Genomic DNA, 19100 nt, shown 5'->3' with positions numbered 1-19100 from the left:
TATCCTCTGTCTTCCACGCACAAGTACACGCATGCTCCTCCTGTATGGGCACACACAGGTCTGACCCCCGTATGGGCACACGCATGTCTCCCCCGTATGTTCACACACACACACTTTATGGAGCAAGAAGCTGTTTAAAAGCGGAGTGATGGCTTCCTGCTTTGTGTAAAGATGAATATTTGGCTGGCGCTTTCCCTTCTACTTACTCCTAGATTTTCGGTTACGTTTAGTTTTAACTACCTGACTTTTAAAGCCCCTGTATGCTGCATCTGGTTAACTCTTCAGTTTGGAACAGCGTGTGTTTCCCGGATGTGCTGACGCTAAGGAGGGCTCATCTCCTGGGCAAATCCCAGGGTCTCTCTGCCGCCTACTCCGCTTTCTCTAAGTGATTGAAAAGTACACTTGACACACATTCCCTTCCTGGAGATCAAGTCATAATTAAATCCAGGAAACCTTGCTGACGGTGGAGACTGCAGGTGTTGGTTTTGCTATTTGTTCTTGCAAAAGCCGACAGCTCCGGCTTGTACGTGGCTGTCACCGGCCGGGCCAGTTAAGGTGACTCTGAAATGTTTGCTCTGCCTGTCGCTTGCTTTGTTTGGTGAAAATGAAAGCCTGCCAGTAGAGTGGACCTGCTTGGAATACAGATGTAAGTATTTTCTTACAAAACTCAAGCCCCATTTTTTTTTCTGGAGAAGACTAAAGGTTAGTTCCCTATTGGGCAAAACAAATAAGACACCATCACTAAGCAGTTAAGAATAGGTAAACACAAACGGCTTTTGCAAGGGAGGGATGTCTGGTGGGATGCCAGTGTGGCGCTCAGACTTAACAGCTTTATCAAAGGGGATGCGTTAAATGCTCATTAACTAAATTTACAAATGATTCCCAACTGGGAGGTGTTGCAAACAACAGAGGAATCACACACACACACACACACACACGCATGCACGTACGCACACACACACACACACACACACACACACACACACACACTCACTCACTAATTACATGCCTGTGTACACGCAAAGCAGAAAATGTAGTAAACATCTGCTTGGAAAATAAACCCCAGATTCAGTCCTCATAAAGACATTCAAAGAGAGTGGCTGCATACACTCCTTCCAAAGTTAAGGAGATAATTCTTGAATGGGAAGTCTCTGGATTGGCAGGATGACTCAGTGGGTAAAGGCACTTGCGTTAAGTCGTCAGTTTGATATCTGCAACTCACATGGTGAAAGGGGAGAACAGACTCTGACCTCCACATGAGGGCTATGGCTCACGTACACTCAAGAGTGCCTGTGTATATATGTACACACACACACACACAAACACATAGACATACATACACACCAGAAATATCTATTCTTTACCTCAAATTATTATTTTAAAAATATTTATTTATTTTATATATGTGGATGTTTCATGTGCAGGTACATCTATCTGTACACCAGGGAGCAGTCATCTGATCCCATGAGACTACAGTTATAGGTGGTTGGGAGCCACCCCATAGGTGCTGGGAACTGAGCTCAGGACCTCTGAAAGAACAGTCAATGCTCTTAACCACTGAGCCATCTGTCTAGACCACAGTGAAAGTTTTTGGGTCTCTGCAGGGAGGCAGCAGAGACTGTAGGATCTCCACGAAGAGGAAAGTTTGCAGTCCCTGAGACGCTTACAGCTGTGCTGGGAGAAGGCCTGACGCAGATGTGCCACCAGATTCAACACTTGTAACCAAAGTCCTTTGCTTTCCAAGGCTGTAAGGTGACCTCAGCCCATACCATCTTAGTAGTAGACAGGAGGTAACCCTGGATCTGGATCACACTGGCACCCTTCATTGCCTCAGTGGTCCCCCAGAAGCCACTATGGAGACTCCTTGAGGTTACATTTGATATTGAACAGGTATCCAAGGGGACCGGAGGGTCACCAGGATCCACAGTCTCATCCTTATGTCACCAGAGAGACAGGGCAAAGGCAGTAAGTACCTCCACCATTGTCTCACCTCAAGTGAACCTTTGGACTTTGCCTGCAGGCTTTTGGAACAACACACCACAGTCTTAAAAAGCACATAGGCAGTAGGCAGAGGGCCATGGAAGACTGGATGACGTGATACCTGAGCTGTTGTTCTGCCTCTGCTGTGCAAGTCTCTGGACTCGCTGGCCTACAGTGCTTAGCTCAGGGATTTGCTATGGACTGAATTGGGCACCCTTCCAGATTTATATTTTTATATCCTAACTCCAGGACTCTCGGAGTGTGACTATGCATGGAGACAGGGTTTTGAAATGGATACTTGTGCCAACATGAGGTCATCAGAGTGGATCTTAATTCATTGGGAATGGTGTCTCCATAGCATGACAATAGGACATGGACACACATGGAAGGGATAACACATGGCATAGAGGAAAAAGATGGTCATCTCCAAGCCGATAAGAAAGATTTCAAAAGAACCTATTGTGCTGACCTGTTGTCTTGGATTTGCAGCCTCTAGAATAGGAGATATAAATGCCTACAGCATAAATCTTCCTGACAGTGGTCTTCCTACAGCAGCTTTACTTACTAATACAGGATTCTTTGAGAAGGGCCCATGAATCAGAGACAAGAGGGTCTTTAATCCCATGATGCTGAGAAACGTTTTGTGTAGGTGTACACCTTTTAGAGGAATGATATATTTGCAAGAACCCCACCCTCTGTCAGTGTCTCATGTATCAAATTTGCTACATATCTGAGGATCACATTGAACTTCTGATCCTCCTGCCCACACTTCTGAAGTCTGATATTGCAAATATGGAATACCAGGTGATTCTAGGGATCAGATCCAGGGCTCCATGCATGCTAAACAAGCAATCTTATCAACCGAGTCACACCGCCAGGCCCAGGTATCTGGTCCTTTGGGAAGACTTCAATTTTCTAGAGAGATTTGTGGTATTAGAAAGTTAACAGGCACTGACTACATCTAGGTTTTCCTGAAATTCAAAGCCAAACTTCAACCCTAAAAATCAGGATTCATTTAATCTCTAACACGTATAGGTAGCCTGCGGTTCTGGTTATTCAGAGAGAATCTGGGACAGCTGCTAATTTTGTCCCCCCCCCCTCCAAGCTGAAATCCAGATTTCTGGCCAATTTCACTTTGTGAAGGTTGTGCTGAGAATTGACGGAGCTTCTTTGATCACATGGTTAAGCCCCAGGGCAGGGGAAGCCATGATTGCAAGCCTGGCATGTTTGGACCATTTTGTTTCCACTTAGAAGAGGAGTAAGGGGCCTGAGCGGATGGCTTAGCCAGTGAAGTGTGAATGTAGTGACCTGTTTGTAGTCACAGTTTCAGGATGTGGAGAGCAAGCTGGCTACCTGAACTAGCTAAATCAGCGAGCTCTGGCCTCAGTGTTAAGGTGGAGGCAAGAGGAGATAGATAATAGTGACCTCTACTATCTGAACTTCCACTCACATGTGCCCACATATACATACACACATGTGCACCTGCAGACACACACACACATCACATGCACATATAAACATGCTTTAAAGAGTTAAAGTAAAGCAAGGGTCAAAATCTTTGCCTGGAATCATCAACGAAACTCTATGCAGACATCGTACATAGGGAACCATAATCAGTGAAACAGTACCTAGATTTCCTTGAAATGCATAGAAATTTATGGAAAAGATAAAAAGACACAGCCTTTGATACATAGCTTTTGGATAAAAGGCATGGGTGATACAAACTTGCTTCTTGCAAAACCTTGTAGATGTAGGGTTCTCTCGTTACCATCTTGGAGAGTGGTTTGTGCCATCAATGCCCAGAGGTCATACTGGGATGCTGTATAGCCTACCCAGTGCTGGCTGGGAATCTCCCTGCTTTTGGTTCTAAGTATGGGACCCAGAGCTTGCAAGTGCAGGCAGTAACTCGCAGTGAGCTACACTCGATACCCTTATTATTTAAGAGAAAGACCACATGTTCAAATTCTATCCCTTAAAAATCCCCCGAGAGCAGAGATTTAAATGAATGGCTTCCTTTGGAGCTGAGGGAGATGGTCTGTGGTGAGCCCAGGGTGGCTCGCCCTGTGCATGTGACTTGTTTGGTGAGCTCAGAGTGGCTCTCTCTGCGAGTGTGACATGTTTTCTAAGTTGTATGCTGGCCATGAGCTTGCTGGTCTACTCATTTCCTCTAAACAGTCTGGCATTAAACAGTAAATAAGCTTTTCAACAGCCCCTATGAAAGAGAAAAGGTTTGCTTAGCCTTAAAAATGTTCATGTCACTTGACTGGGTGGCTCTCCTTTGGGGACTGTATTGGGAGAAAACAATCTTAAATGGGGACAAATGTTCATACCAGAAGTTCATCATAGCATTCTTTCCCATTTGAAAAATTGGAAATAACTTTTAAAGGTCCAGCAAGGAAGAAAGACTGGGAAAATTATGTTACTTCTGTTACACAGACTTCAAAAAAGATGCTCACAAAGAGGTTTTAGTAGTACAAGGACCATTTGATAAAATTTTAAATAGAAAAATCAGAATATTAAATTATGCATAAAATAAGACTTCAAAGCCCTGGAAAAGATTGAGGGAAAAAAAAATAAAAGCCCCAAAGAAAACACGGCAAATAGGAAGTGTCCTTGGGTTTGTAATTACAGCACTTTTTCTTGCGTCCAAGTTTTTGTTTGTTTTGCAAGGCTGAGGATCAAAGAGCGAAGTCAGGGCCATGAGCACTGGTGAGTTAGCACTCGGTCCCTGAAAGTTTTCATTTTTATACATGTGAACATGCAACTCTTTTATAAAATGGAAACAGGCTTAAAGAACAGCCTGCCTATTGGTTCTTAGCATTAGAAACCTCCAGGTAGGTTCCTTGTTCCTGCTGAACAGGTGGTTTCTGTTTCGCAGAATGGAGCAGCTGGTGTGCTTTGCTGCCAAATTGTAGAGTTACAGGTGGGCATTGGGGGTTTCTGGTTTCTTGTATGTATTTTTTACTGTACTTTTTCCTGATACAGATGACGGTGGTGGGATATTGCACCCTGTATGAAGATGTATTGTTGTGACTGGTTTAGTTAAACAGTCAATAGCTAGGCTGGAGAGATAGGTGGGACTTCTGGGGAGAGAGAGAGAGACAAAGAGAGAGAGAGAGAGAAAGAAAAGGAGGAATCTAGGCATGCTAGGGACTCCAGGGAGGGGAGGGTTGGACATACAGAATAAATGAAAGGTAAAAAGCTATGAGGCAAAATGTAGATTAATATAAATGGGTTGATTTAAGCTATAAGAACTAGTGGGACAAGCCTAAGCTAAGGATTAGCGTTCATAATTAACTATGTCTCCATGTCATTATTCGTGGGCTGGCGGTCCTGACGAGAAAGTATACTACAGATGACATCACTCCGAACTCTCTAGCGTGTGCCCCACACTTCCTCATCGACCAGAAGGCGAATTAAAACTGAGGAAAGCGCATAGTTGGCGCAGTGTGAAATCTGGGTAGACACACACGGCATAAGTGGGCAGTGCTCTTGTTCTTCTGTGGCCATGGTGTGCTGTGATGACCAGATGTTTCTCCTGTGACTGCTTGGGTGTGTAGTACACACACACACACACACACACACACACACACACACACACACACCACCCAGCCACCCAGCCTACATTCCACCCAACCAGAGCTCTATGGACGGAAGGCATGCGGCAGGCACCAGTAGCAGTTGTCCCAGGGCCCAGACGGTCACAGCTGCTGAGGGGACAGCGTGGGCCTGACCTCCAGCCATCTGTTTTTTTCCCATACTCTCCTCTTTATCTGGTCCGCTCAGTCTTTCGAAAGGAAAGTGACTTAATTGAGGGACCCACCAATGTCTCAGGAAAAGGAGGCCAGCGAGCTTGGTGGCCAACAAGTGACGATCTTGCTGAGGAGGAGTGGGAGGCAGCGGGAAATCTCTTCAGGCATCCTTGGGATACAGGTATCTGAATTTTCCTAGCCCTCGTCTTCTCCCGCAGGGAAATGAGGCTTAGACTCTAGAACTGCAACAGGGACCAGTGAGCTAGGACAAACGGCCAGGCTCAGACAGGAGTCTGGAGAAGGATATCATACTAGGATCTCATTATTGGGGGTCTCCCTACACAGCCCCGGCTGTCCTAGAACTCCCTATGTAGCCTGGACTTACGCCCTAATTCTCACACATCCACCTGCCTCTGCTTCCCGAGAGCTGGGATTGAAGGCACGCACCTCCGCACTGGCTTTTCTCTCAATTTTCAATGGCTGTGTTTCACTGTGTAAATAGACACTCTTATCAGCATAATCTCCGGTGGGCTTAAGCAACTTCTCACATCAAGTCAAACAAACAACACTCGGTGTGCCAGTTGCTTCGGTCTCCACACGGATCACCCCACTGTACCCCTTAAAGTGCCTCCTGTCTCCACACGATTCAACCCTATTGTACTGCCTCAAAAATGGCCGAAAATATCCCTCTATTGTAGAACTGGCTTAGAGGAAGCCTCCTATCCCTGGATATTTTTCTTCACTGGCAAGCTTCTGAACTAGCTTTTCTATAAGGTAACAAAAGGTTGCCATTCAAACAACATAAATAAACAGAGGAATCCAATTAACTAAGTGACTCTTGCGCGCTAGTTGCTGGAGTACGCAGTTTGTTGTCAGTATATGTCTCTTGAGTTTCCCGGGACCTTCGCAAGGGGGCATTACACTCATTTTTATGGACAGGACTCTGGTTTACATACTGCTCCCAGGACGTTCTGATTCCCGAGAAGTGAACAGACCCTGAATTCAAGTGGGGCACTGATTAGTTCTTCTGGGGCGCTCTGTTGTGGATCCTCAAGAAGGTACTGATGTCAGGGGACGGCGGGATGTGCTCTGTAGGAAAGTGAGATCTCCACTGGGGTCGAGATCTCGTGTGATCGGCTTATCGCCATTTCCCAGGCATGAGAACAGCACTTGCCTCGCTGAATGTGTGCATCGAGTCCACCTTTTTAACATAATGCATGGAGGGAGGACAGGGCATCACCTTACAGAATGCTCAGAGCAGCTCCTTTGGTAAGATGTTGGGAAACAAGTTCCGGAAACCTTGGGCTTTTGTTTCCCAGAAGGCTGTCCTTTGAAGGAACGCTTCCTACGGACAATCCAAGAATCACGCACAATGACAACCTACTCTCAGCTGTGCTATAACTGAGGGCAATGGGTTGTAATGAGACCGAGCAGCTGGCCCAAGTTAGCCCAGAATAACGCGGCATCCCTTCAACAAAATACTTCAAAGAAAAAAAAATGAGTGTCTCCTATATTTTAGGCGCCAGAAATAGAGATTTTTATATTCATGGACTTTCTTTTTCTTTTCTTTTTTAAAAATATTTATTTATTTATTATGTATACAATATTCTGTCTGCGTGTATGCCTGCAGGCCAGAAGAGGGCACTAGACCTCATTATAGATAGTTATGAGCCAGGAATTGAACTCAAGACCTTTGGAAGAGCAGGCACTGCTCTTAACCACTGAGCCATCTCTCCAGCCCCTTTCTTTTTATTTTCACAAATGTCCCCAGACTCCCAGTAGCCGGTTAGCTCCAAACTAGTTCCTTAAATATCCGTTTGCCCAATAGAAAGGTGATTCAAAATTCAAGTCTGGTTGACAACTAGATTTCGTTTTAGTGTCTAATGTTTTCTTGTGTCTTGGGGCCGTTTAATGACGAACCAATAAGGCAACAAACGAAATAAATGGTTCTTGTGTAGGCACAGCTAACTAAATTTGGAATTTATAATGGGGATTTGTTGAACTTGTGGAAATGTGTTCTTTAGAAACCTAGGATTCTTTCAAACACTCAAAAGTGCCTTTTTCTCTCTGACCTACTTCTGGGCAGTTAAGCTCTTTTCAGTCAGCTTACCAAAAGCCTTTTGATGGAGAATTTAAATTAAATTAAAAGTTAATTTAATATTTATTTCTAGGACACCTGAACAGATGTACAAATGCTCCAGAGGGCACGGAATTCACACCAGTGGGGTTGAGGTGAGCTGCTCTCCAGTGAAACTGGGAAGGAGAAAAACAGGAACGAAGACCTGGGCAGACCCACTAGCGATGAAGAAGCACCTCTCGTCCTTCTCTTTCCCGGCGTACAAGGAGGGCGCTGAGTTCCTCGTGCTCTCTGCTTTAATTTCTCCCCTGATGGATACGAGATGTCATCTCACTTTCTTTTAAGTCAGACGTAGAGGCCAACTGCCACATAGATGCTTTAGAGGCAAACAAAGCTTCCTGACAAACTCTCACATACTCCTCTATTCACCTAAAAACCATGCCCAAACCATCCGAGGGTCACACGAATGACTTAACATAGGATTGGCAGAGACAGCCAGGGAATCAGATAGCCTTGGGAGTATTTACAGGGAAATGCTTATAATATTAATTATTGATCATATAAATTAAATAAAACATATATTAAAATATTAATTTCTGACAGGTGGAAGAGGGGTGGGCCTATACAATGTTTGCCTATCTAACATGCTCTTGGATCGGAATTTCTTTTTGGTTGACTATGTTATCTCTTTGGTAAAATACCTATTATTTATATGATACAATGAGATCGAGTGGTTCAAAGCAATTTGGGGAGAAACTGGAGCTCAGAATTAAGCATAAAAATAATAGAACGAGGAGTTAGAATGCTCATTCAGTGGCTATGAACACCGACTCCTTTCCCAGAGAAGCCAGGTTCTGTTCCCAGCATCTACATAGCATCTCACAACAGCATTCAACTCCAGTTACAGGGGATCCAGTGCCCTCTTCTGGCCTCTGTGGGTATAGGCATGCAAGTGTTGTGCAGGCAAAATGCACATGCACAAAAAAATAAAAATAAAAATAAAACTTATAATTGAAAAGCATGCTGGGCAGTGGTGGCGCACGCCTTTAATTCCAGCACTCAGGAGGCAGAGGCAGGCGGATCTCTGTGAGTTTGGGGCCAGCCAGTCTCAAGAAACCAAAAAAATAAAAAATAAAAAAAGAGACATAATGGAATTATTTTAGAACACAAAACTGTCAAAAACTAACATAGGAAACAATCAGTGCTCTCTTCTGTTATTTTTCTTAAATGTATAAATAAAACATGATGTTTGAGTAGTGTTGTTGGAGCTTAATGGTAGAAGAGCATTTGGCTGGCATGGAAGAGACCCTGGGTTTAAATTCTAGTATTGCCAAAGCTAGATACTCTTTTTTATTGATTTGTTTGTTTTGAGATAGGTGGCTAGGCTGACCTTGAACTCATGAACTTCTTGAGCTCTGGGAGGAGCTCCTCCCAGACACCTGTGCACCTGTCTTCACGTTCCTGTGTGAAAAACAGTGGAGTACTAACGGAACAGAACGTCTAGATGTTGTTAGGGGGAAAGATGGCGTTCTGCCTGGCTGTACTATGGAAAGCGGAGATCACCTCACCTCTCCTCTGGGTGATTTTTTTTTCTTACTTTTCAAAACCTCCTGAACTCTTTCCCTCACACACGTTTCTGGGTTTCATTTCTTTTTCTTTCGACAGGAGAAGTGGTTGATAAAAGGTGGAGTCAGGCTATTGACATGTTGCGTCAAAATGACGGGGACCCAATTGCCAAAGCGGGAGAGAGGCCTCCCGTCCCTCTTGACTTCAGAATCCAGTGTCTGGTGTCTGCCAGCTCAGATTTAGATCCATTGTTTACCGACACTTATCTTCCACTCTGTATAGCTCAAGCACTTGGCCAGTTCTTTGTGACAGATTACCATTTAATCCTTACAACAACACCCCAAAGGCAGGTGTCACTGCTGTCTTGGAGAAGAAAGGAAAACAGAAAGACGAGAGCCCTTCAAGGCCACCCAGCAGCAGTGTTGAGGACCAGAATGGGAACGAACCCTATTGTTCCCTCTCCATGGCCCCTACCCACTGTTCAGTCTTTCCCTCACACAGAAGCGCGAGGAAGATGGACAAATTCTGTCGGTCTCACACTTGTAGACTATAATGCTCATTTGGAACTTTGTACAACTGCCTACGTGGCTTTCCAACGTTCTCTAAATAAAGACCCTTCCTTCAGTATCCTCTCCATCCTTCTATCCCTGTATCCGTTACCCTTTAGATTATGCACACACGAACAATTCCAATTATGCATACATGAACATTTGTGCCAATTTTTTATTCCCCATCAGGCATTGCAGTAATTTCCAAGGAAATCCCCACCTTCAAGCAGTTCTGAGCAAGGGAAGGGACAGCACAGAAACAAATATCACAGTATGTGGGAACTTTAGTAGAAAATGCGGTTTATAAGATGCTATGAGAATACAGAATTAGAAGAGGAGGACTGTCTAACTTTTCTGAGGATATCGTTTTTATAACATTTGCCCTATGCAGCTCAGTCTGGTCTTGAACTTTTATTTCCGTGCTTCAGTTTCCTGGATGCTGGGATTAGAAGCGTGTACTATTAAACCTGGAATGATTTTAAAATTCTTTCATTACATATATAACTTATGGCTTTTATTACATCTATGTATATGCATGCTTGTGCCCATGTATGGAGATCAGAGGCTAACTCATGAAAATTGCTTCTCATGGGTCCTAGGGATCTCAGGCTTGGCAGCAGACGCACTTACCTGCTGAGCCATCTCCCTGTCCCTGGGGATTGTCTTTAATTGGCACCCTTGAACCTTTAGATCAGCAGAGAAGACACCTCAAGCCATGTACAAAGTTTTCTCAGAGAGATTTGTGGCTCGGGGAGTAGAGGTATCTTGGGACATCACAGGGGAGTTTTAATAATTTTGATGTTTGAGTGGACCAAGAGCTGACTTAGAGAGGGAAGAACACGGCCCAGGGAAAAGAAACCACAAGAGGAAAAGTATACAAAAATAATTTGCTTGGACTCCAGCCCAGGGGACTCTTTGAGGGTGTAGAGGAAGACAAAGTACCCAGGGCAAAGAGATCAAGAAAGCAATGGTGTGTAAGACCAAGCAAGAATTGTAAGGACATCAAAACACGCTCACATGTATTACTAGTGCATGTCATAAAATTTATTCTCTAATACTACTAGACAAATGTTCGTTCTTTCTGTTCTTTTCCAGAAGCTTCTAGAAGATTCTATTCTGGGATAAATTTGCATTCAAGAGTTGAGCTGGGAGCTTGTTTCTGGGTGAGAATGTGCTCTGAATTCCAAGCAAGGCTTTCAGAATTTCCAAGGAGTAAGAAGTCTGCGAGTCTACACGGGGACATGGCTGGTTGGTGCCCTAATGGTAGATTCCCCAAATACTTAGTCTTCAAGTTAGGGATCTGTGAGTAAAAAGAGGGGGTTGAAAGAAGAGGACACGGGCCACAGTGAAAACCTGCTCATTCTGCTGGCGAGAAAGAGACAGAAGGTTGTTGGTTACACTTGACGTAACAACAGCTAAATCCATGATCCGTGTATCAGTCGCTGTGAAAGGCTCTGCTTATATGACCTTAGTGCTATCCCCATGCTTCTGAGGTTGAGGAATTAAACAGGAAGGTGAACGAAGCTGAATCAAGGCCCAGGTCTGGGAACACAGCTTAGTTTGTCCCGTATATACAAATTCCCCGGGGTCAGTTCCTAGCACTGCATAAACCATGGGTGATGGAACATGCCCAGAATCCCCGCGCTCTGGAGATGGGCGTGGGAATCAGGCTTTCAAGGTCACTCTCAACTGCATAATTAATTCGAGACTAGCCTGGGTTACAAGAGACCCTGCTTTAAAAATAAAACAAACAGACCAAATTAAGATATGCACATAATTATCTCTCTGTAGGAGCTGCTCTGCACTTGCTGTTCCTTTGGATTTGAAGCTCCTTTGCTAGTTAGGGGCCTCAGGTAGGCCAGGGATGGTTAGCCACGCCTGATGATTCTCTGTTCAGTCTGCACTGAACAATTCAGGACAGAACCCGAATGTGTTCGCTTCCTTCTCTGAAATAAAGCCTCTGTCTCTTGGGCATTAAGAGGGCATAGTCCCATGACACAGTTTCCAGTCGAATTTTGGCATTCATAAAGAAACCTTCCCCTTTTCAAGGGAGCCAGTCAGTGGGCAACCAGTCAAGAGCAGGCAGTATTGGGGCATTGAGACGAAAACATTACCTGCCAACTAGGCTGCTGTGGGCCTATTGTTTCTGAGGCCAGGGGGAAGGACGCAGAACAGAGGGGTTTTGTGCTGTCGGAACATCTTTGATGAACAAACACATCTGTACCGAGTTGAAAAGGAAAATGGGCCTGGCCACTTTCTTCCTCCCAGCTTTGCTAGGAGTTCCCGAACATTCTCACAGTCATGCAGCAGAAGTGTTACTTTGTTCAAACTGTAACCACCATCCCGTAACCACCATCCCGTAACCACCATTCCGTGGGCTTCACCTGCCTTTTCTCCAGCTGGTCCCTCTTAGTTACTCATCACTGCTTATTCCTAACTTGTGGGTCCACTGTACTGAGACAGGGGGAAAGTGACTCAACAGAGTCAGGTATCCCCAGAGACGTGTCTTCCAGAGTCCCGGGCCACCAATGTATTTTCAATCAACAAGCCTGCATTGAGCAGTCACCAGAGCAAACACTTCCTCAGAGGCAGAGAATAGAAAGAGTCAGAGTCCAAAGAGTACACAAGGAGTCTCAGGAACAGTGCCCAGCTGCCTGACTTGCAGACCTTTGTGGTTCTTGTTTCCTTTTCATTGTCTTCCATGACCACATACATACAAACACACATGTATTAAGACCATATATATGTTTATATATGTATATATGTCATCTATATAAGCATACACACACACACAAATACGTATATGGCAGAGAACTTCTCAGTCTTCAAAATATTGTTCTCACAGAGAATACCGTTACCCAGAAAATCGAGAGAGACACTATTTCAGTCGAATATTAGATGGTAAATGGTTTCTCTGCTGGCCTGGATCCCCAGAGGCTTGTAATATGAAGTTCGGAGTCCCAGCCTTCATTCTTAGCATGTGTAGAAATCTTTTAAAATGATTTTGTAGATAAATGGAAAGTAGAAAAGCTTTGGTGTTTAACAGTAAAAACTTTTCTTGGCTTACAAAAACCCCCTTTTTTAGAGTCCTAGAGGACAAAAAATATCTGCATAATTAAATCAATGTATCTTATATAATAAATAGCAAGTCATAAAATCCCAAAAAACCTGGCAGGGCAGCTCTGAGACAGAGGCTGCCTGACTCCTTGGGAGTTTGCTCAATTGCTTAGCAGCCATGAAAATACTTACAAAAAGTTCCCACCATTGTCCTTCCACATCTAATGGTCAGAAGGACACCAAAACAAAATGAAACAAAAATCTTAGAACTTGAAAATCCACAGCCTACATACCCCAAAATCTTGGTCCTCCATGAAGGGAGCTTGTGGTCTAGTGAGCCATGCGTTCAAACAGCCCTGGGCTTCCTCTCTGACTCACAGATCCGCCGTTCTGATGCAAGGCTCTTAGTGGGAAGCTGTTTTCAATTCAGGGCAGATGTGGGACACTCATGTAGCCCTGGAGATTACGAACTTTAAAACAAATCGCCTGGAGGATGATAAGTCCAGAGGCAGTATCTGCTTCCTGAGGCCTCGCTGGGGCTCCTTCCAAACACTCACCGGCTGACACTGTGGCCGAAAGGCAAGCCTGGCTCGTTGGGGTCTCAGGCTGTAAAGCGAAGCCTGCAAACATGCCTCAGAAGTGAGCCTGTGCATACATCCCAGAGGGCTTCACCAGACCTTCAGACGCATCGGGAACAAACATCAGGAATCGAAACGCTCCGCCCTTCTGGGCCCCAATACTATCTTTATACCGTTTGACTCATTGTGCTTCCCTTTTCCAAAAGCTGAAATTGAATTGTTCTGGTTCAGACTTTTCTTGGCTCATGAAAGGGAATGGGAGGGAGGGCTAGTCCAAGACTTGCATGGAGAAACGTCTAGAAATCCATTTAACATAACAAGTTTAATGTTCTAGAATAACGTTCATATGGCACACACTGTCTATGTCTTAGCATACACTCTTTTGGGGGAGTTGACCCATCCTCCAGATGTATCCCCCTTCCAGATAAATATAATTTAATCCAGTTTAGTAGCCCTGAAAAGAAAGGTTATAAAAACATTTATTTTTGAAGGTATTCAAAGGGGAAATTTTTAATACTTTTTAAAAAATACAATACAGGACCAGGCATGCCGTAAAATGCCTTTAATCCTAGCACTGGAGAGGGAGAGACAAGTGGATCTGAGTTCGAAGCCAGCCTGTTCTACAGAGTGAGTTCCAGGACAGACAGGGAAAACCTGTCTTAAAAAAAAGAAAGAAAGAAAAAAAAAAGAAAGAAAAGTAAAAACAAAACCGCAAATCACAAACCACAAACCAAACCAAAACCAACCAACCAACCAAAAACCCCACCAAGTTTCATATAGTGCTGAAAACTGTAAAAGTTGGTGTGTGTTGTATTTTGTTCACACAGAGAAGTCTTTGTGCGAGTCACATCGGTAAAGAAGAAGAAGATGGCATCATTAAAATTCATATATTCAAAAAGGCACAGTCTAGAGCCAGCAAGGTGGCTCAGTGGGTAAACACACTCATCCCAGGAGGCTGACGAACTGAGTTTGGGAACACAGGGTGGAGGGACAGCATGAAAGTTGTTCTTTAACCGATGCATGAACACTGGCATGCACATACATGTTCAGCATGCACACAGACATTTGCAGCATGCACACATACGTGCAGCATGCACACATACGTGCAGTGCTAATGTATATACAGAAAATAATTTTGTTCCCTAGTATGGCAAGTGTGACAAGACAGGTCTGAGTACCAAGTTACCAAGGACCCTTAGGGCTGTGAGTTCTGTCTTCAAGGAGAAAGACCCAAACTGCCAACTAAACTCTTTCTTAGTAATGTGTGAAAATAATCACCAATTGGTATTACTTGCTTTTTATTGCATAATATTTATTGTTTTGACAAGGTTTTACAGAGCCCAAGGTAACCTTCAACTTGCTGTGTAGCTGAAGATGACCTTGAACTCCCGATCCTCCTGCCTCTACCTCTCTGGTGTTGGGCTTAGAGGCAAGTGACATGATTTCTGAGTTATCAGGCAGTAGTACATGGGGTATTGAGAGTTCCGGACAGAGCCGAAAGGGATGTCTCCCTGCATCTGCATCTCTTTAAAGGAATGGACCTAGATGAACCATCACCACTGTCAGTTTGTCTGTTTGCACACAGACACTGGACTCAATAAAGTCCAAAGTTCAAATATCAGTGATGATGTATCAGCTATGTCGGGTGGGCCAGAGGAGGAAGCCTTCCCTTATGACCGCTACCGACTTAACATCCCAAAGCCTCCCCACACCTTGGAGCTTGTATCTATAATGAAAGTGGAGAGGGCAAAATTTAGCTAAAATGTAGGACCTGAGCTATAAGGATACTCACGACTTCACAAAGATTAGGACGCTAGGTTTTCTTTGGCTGGATAGGATATTAAAGAAACTATTTTCCAAAAGTGTAATTCCTAAATTCTGATCTTGCGAATAGGCATCAGCAATATATTTACAAGTAATTAGGGCTAGTTGGACCAGCTTGCTGTGCTAAAACACTGACCAAAAGCTACCCCCCTCTCATTTCAACCTACAGTTATAGTCCATTATTGAGAGCAAGCAGGGCAGGTGCTCAAAGAGGAACCAGAAGTGGGATCCAGAGACCACAGAGGAACTTAAAGGAATGATGCTTATTGGTCCATTTCCCTGCTGCTTGGTCAGCTACTTTTCTTATGTAACTCAAGCCTCCTTGCCTAGATCTCACAGCCCATGGAAGGCTGGGAAGTCCTCCATCAATTGAGAAAATACCTCATGGACACACTTACAAACCAATCGGAAGGAGGCTAGTCATCAAATAAAGTCCCCACTTCCCAAGTGACTCTAGTTAGTGTCGAGTGGCCAAAGACTGCCCAGCACACCTGTTTGCCACCTGTCCCCTTGTCTGTCCAAAAAAAAAATATGCTGGACTGTTCATCTTCCCCTAAAAACCAAAAGAGAAACTTGACTGTCTGGGAGATGTGTTAGATTTTGAACTTGGGTCTCAGGAGTACAAGCAGCTGTGCTTAGAAAAGCAATGTCTACCAGTGTACAGTGCTTAGTGGTTTTGCTTCTGAACCAGGCAAGGATCCACATCCCTCCAAGATGTTCTTTTTCACAGTCAAAAGAGACAAGATCTCATCCTTATGAAGAAGCCTGGATACATCAGTGACATCCTATTAGCAACAGTGTTACCATTACGTGAAAGAGTCTAAGTAATATCCTATTAGCAACAAAGTTACCATTATAATTTTCTTTCCATGCACCTGCTTTCATTTCCTGGCCATGGCTTGATACTAGAGGAATATTCTTCAAAATAAACAGTATACTACTGATGTTAGGTCAAACTGTGTCCCCTCCCTCATCTTCAGATTCGCTTACCAAAGCCCTAGTCTCCATACCTCAGAACGTGACCTCATTCGGAAAAAGGATTTTTAAGGAGATAGTGAAATCAGAAGGAGGTGGCCAGGGTATGGACTAATCCAGTTCTAAAGGTGTCCTTATAACAAGAGAAGTTGTTGTCACAAACACGTGTAGAGAGAATAATATATGCAGGACGAGAGACCCCCAAGCCAAGGTGGGAGGCCTGGAACTGGCCCTTCCCTCTCAGACCTCAGAGGGAATCACCCCCGACACCACCTTCATCTTGGACTTCCAGACTCCACACCATTATGGCAATAAACTGTGTAAGCCGCCACACTAGTACTTTGTTCTGGCAGCCCTAGTTAGAACATGCAGCTAGCATCTCCTAAAACCGGATTTTACAGTGCGTCTTGTATCCGGATACTCGCCGCACACAAACCAAGGCATCTTAGTATTAGAGGATGGTGGGATGGAGGAGTCAAATGCCGTGAGAACCTGACCATGGGAACTCTTCAGTAGTCATTCATTTCGTTAGTTATTTAGCTTTTCTCTTAAATTTCAAAATTGCATGTGTGTGTGTGTGTGTGTACATGTGTAAGCACGCATGAGCACACATGACTGTGAAGCTCAGAGGACAACTTTGGGGAGCTGGGAATTGTTTCTATCACAGGGATCAACAACAGGTTCTCAGAGCTGGGTGTGGTGACACACGCCTTTATTTTCAGCATCCAGGGTGCAGAGGCAGGTGATCTCTATGAGTTTAGGTCAGTCAGGTGTGTATATAAAGTTCCAGGCCAGCCACGACCACATAGTGAGACCTTGTTTCAACACAAACACACACGTACACCTTGTTTCAAAACACACACACACACACACACAGACACACACAGTTATCAGGTACTTTTAGCCATGGGGCCATCTCCCTTGCTCTAGTTATTTAGTTTTATGTGATCAAAGTACATATGCATATATGAAACTATCATAATGAAGCTGATAATTCTATATAACTAATGTTAATTTAAAAGTTACTGGCATATCCCTGCTTTCCACCTCTCAAGCCAGGTAAGACTGAAACAATCCAACAAAGTACAACAAAAATCACCGTAAATAGAGTCGATGAGGAGAGGACACACACATGGGAACATTCGTGATTCTGTTCAAGGTGTGCTCTGCACTGGTACACAAGACACAGGGCTCCTCAGCTCTGTGTCTCTGAAGCATGGAACACATGACTCCAGGAGCCTACAATACATCCTCTTAGAAATGTTTCTCCAAATATAAACCAAGGGAACAACATAGTAATTCACATCACAGAGGTAGGCCATATTGATTTTCTTCTTACAGCACTTTTTCAATATAAAAGGGCCAGTGTAGACATAGCTAAGTGGTAGAATATCTCCTCAACTGTATGAGGCCTTGTGTTTGATTCCTTTCAGTGAAGCAATGAGAGAGAAGGGTAACAGGGGACACTAAGAATGAGGATTGCAGACAGACGTCAACACAAACACTTATGACACAGAGCAAGCTGCTATAGTTTCCAAAGATAAAACACAGACTGAATCCAAAACTGTGATTCCCAGATGCAGAATCTGGCAAAGTTCAGAAGGGAGGAACTTGTGTCAAGTCAGCATGAAGAAAAGGCAAATCCCCCAACTTTTAGATTTATTAAAATCAATTTCCAGTGTCTTTCTTCTTAAAGAGCACAGGAGAAAACAGTCTCTCAATACTGACGATGTTCATAACTCAAAGCTTGGACCAAGAAAGACAGGCTTCAAACAAGGCAGGAAGTGGAAGGGAGGAAAAACTGAAGGCTAACTGCATATAGGCCAGGCAGGTGGATGTGGGCCCAGAGGGAATGGGATTACTCAAGGCAACTTTTCAGGATCTCAGAGATCAAGAGTTCTCACGGAATTTGATGCTCTGGTAATGAGGAGGCTTAGAGATGCTGGGTGCAGTGCAGACTTTGAGTCAAGTTCTGAAACTGCATCTGCTTAATTTTTTTTCATATATTCACCGCTTGTTTGCGACCTGGCAGCTTGTCTATACATAATTCACAATAAACCTCCCCTGCTTAACTTTCTCACAAGCACGGCAAGCAATGCTGAAAGCTTTCTAGTGTGAAGTATTCTGGTGGGAGGAGAAAGAACAAAAAATGTAGTTATGTCTGTTTCGTGAGTAGGTCAGTTCCCACTGTCTACAGCCCCCAAAGCCCTGTGTGTTACTTTATTGCACAATGCAAAAATCTCTTCCCAAATGAAAGAACCCTCCCAATGCCTCATGAGCTGTTCCAGTATGTTTCTCGAGGAAAAAATTCCACAGCATTGAAAATCTTTGCCATCAATCAAGATCGCCCGAACCTGGAAGTGGCTGGAAAGGATTTGTCCCCAAAGAGAAATAGCTAGCTGTTCACACACTTTTTATGCAGTTGCTCAACACCCTCAGGTCTTCTGCCTTGGGATTCATAAGGTTTCGTAAGGTGGGGTTGGGCGATTTTAAGTGTGAAGAGTTCACACGATATCCCTTCCAACTCTCCAGCAAGGCTTTAACACCTCGTTTCCAGCACTAGCTGCTGATAGCCAAATCAGAAGGCTAAGGATTTGCTCCCCTGGAAGGCTGATTGAAAGGTATTGTGGGACTCAAAGGTTCCTCATCACAGGGCAAGTTGGAGACATCTTATCTCATGGCTTTTAAACTTTTTATTTATTTTATTGTTATTAATTTTTGAGATTATAATATAATTATAACA

General features: G+C 44.0%; 1 protein-coding gene and 1 long non-coding RNA gene across 3 annotated transcripts in view; one reads left to right on the top strand and one right to left on the bottom strand.

Annotated features, from left to right (window-relative positions):
• Sash1 (SAM and SH3 domain containing 1) overlaps positions 1-13772 on the bottom strand; it is a 226196-nt gene extending 212424 nt beyond the window's left edge. The window contains exon 1 of the mRNA XM_050161632.1: positions 13274-13772. Within this exon, the coding sequence (XP_050017589.1) occupies positions 13274-13294 (21 nt within the window). The 5' untranslated portion in view covers positions 13295-13772. The remainder of the gene's footprint in view (positions 1-13273) is intronic.
• Positions 4696-13266, top strand: LOC126513322 (uncharacterized). Of its 2 annotated transcripts, XR_007595295.1 has the most exons (4): positions 4696-4903; positions 7904-7964; positions 9186-9388; positions 11019-13266. It is a non-coding gene; the product is annotated as an uncharacterized lncRNA (long non-coding RNA). The 2 variants fall into 2 exon arrangements; XR_007595294.1 differs by lacking the exon at positions 9186-9388.
• Positions 13773-19100: the final 5328 nt, after the last annotated feature.

This window comes from Alexandromys fortis, unplaced genomic scaffold (genome assembly GCF_014885135.2).
Source record: "Alexandromys fortis isolate MF-2015 unplaced genomic scaffold, M_Fortis_MF-2015_v1.1 scaffold_134, whole genome shotgun sequence".
Lineage (NCBI taxonomy): Eukaryota > Metazoa > Chordata > Mammalia > Rodentia > Cricetidae > Alexandromys > Alexandromys fortis.
Note: the sequence above shows the minus strand (reverse complement) of the source record. Positions and strands in the feature narration are given on the sequence as shown.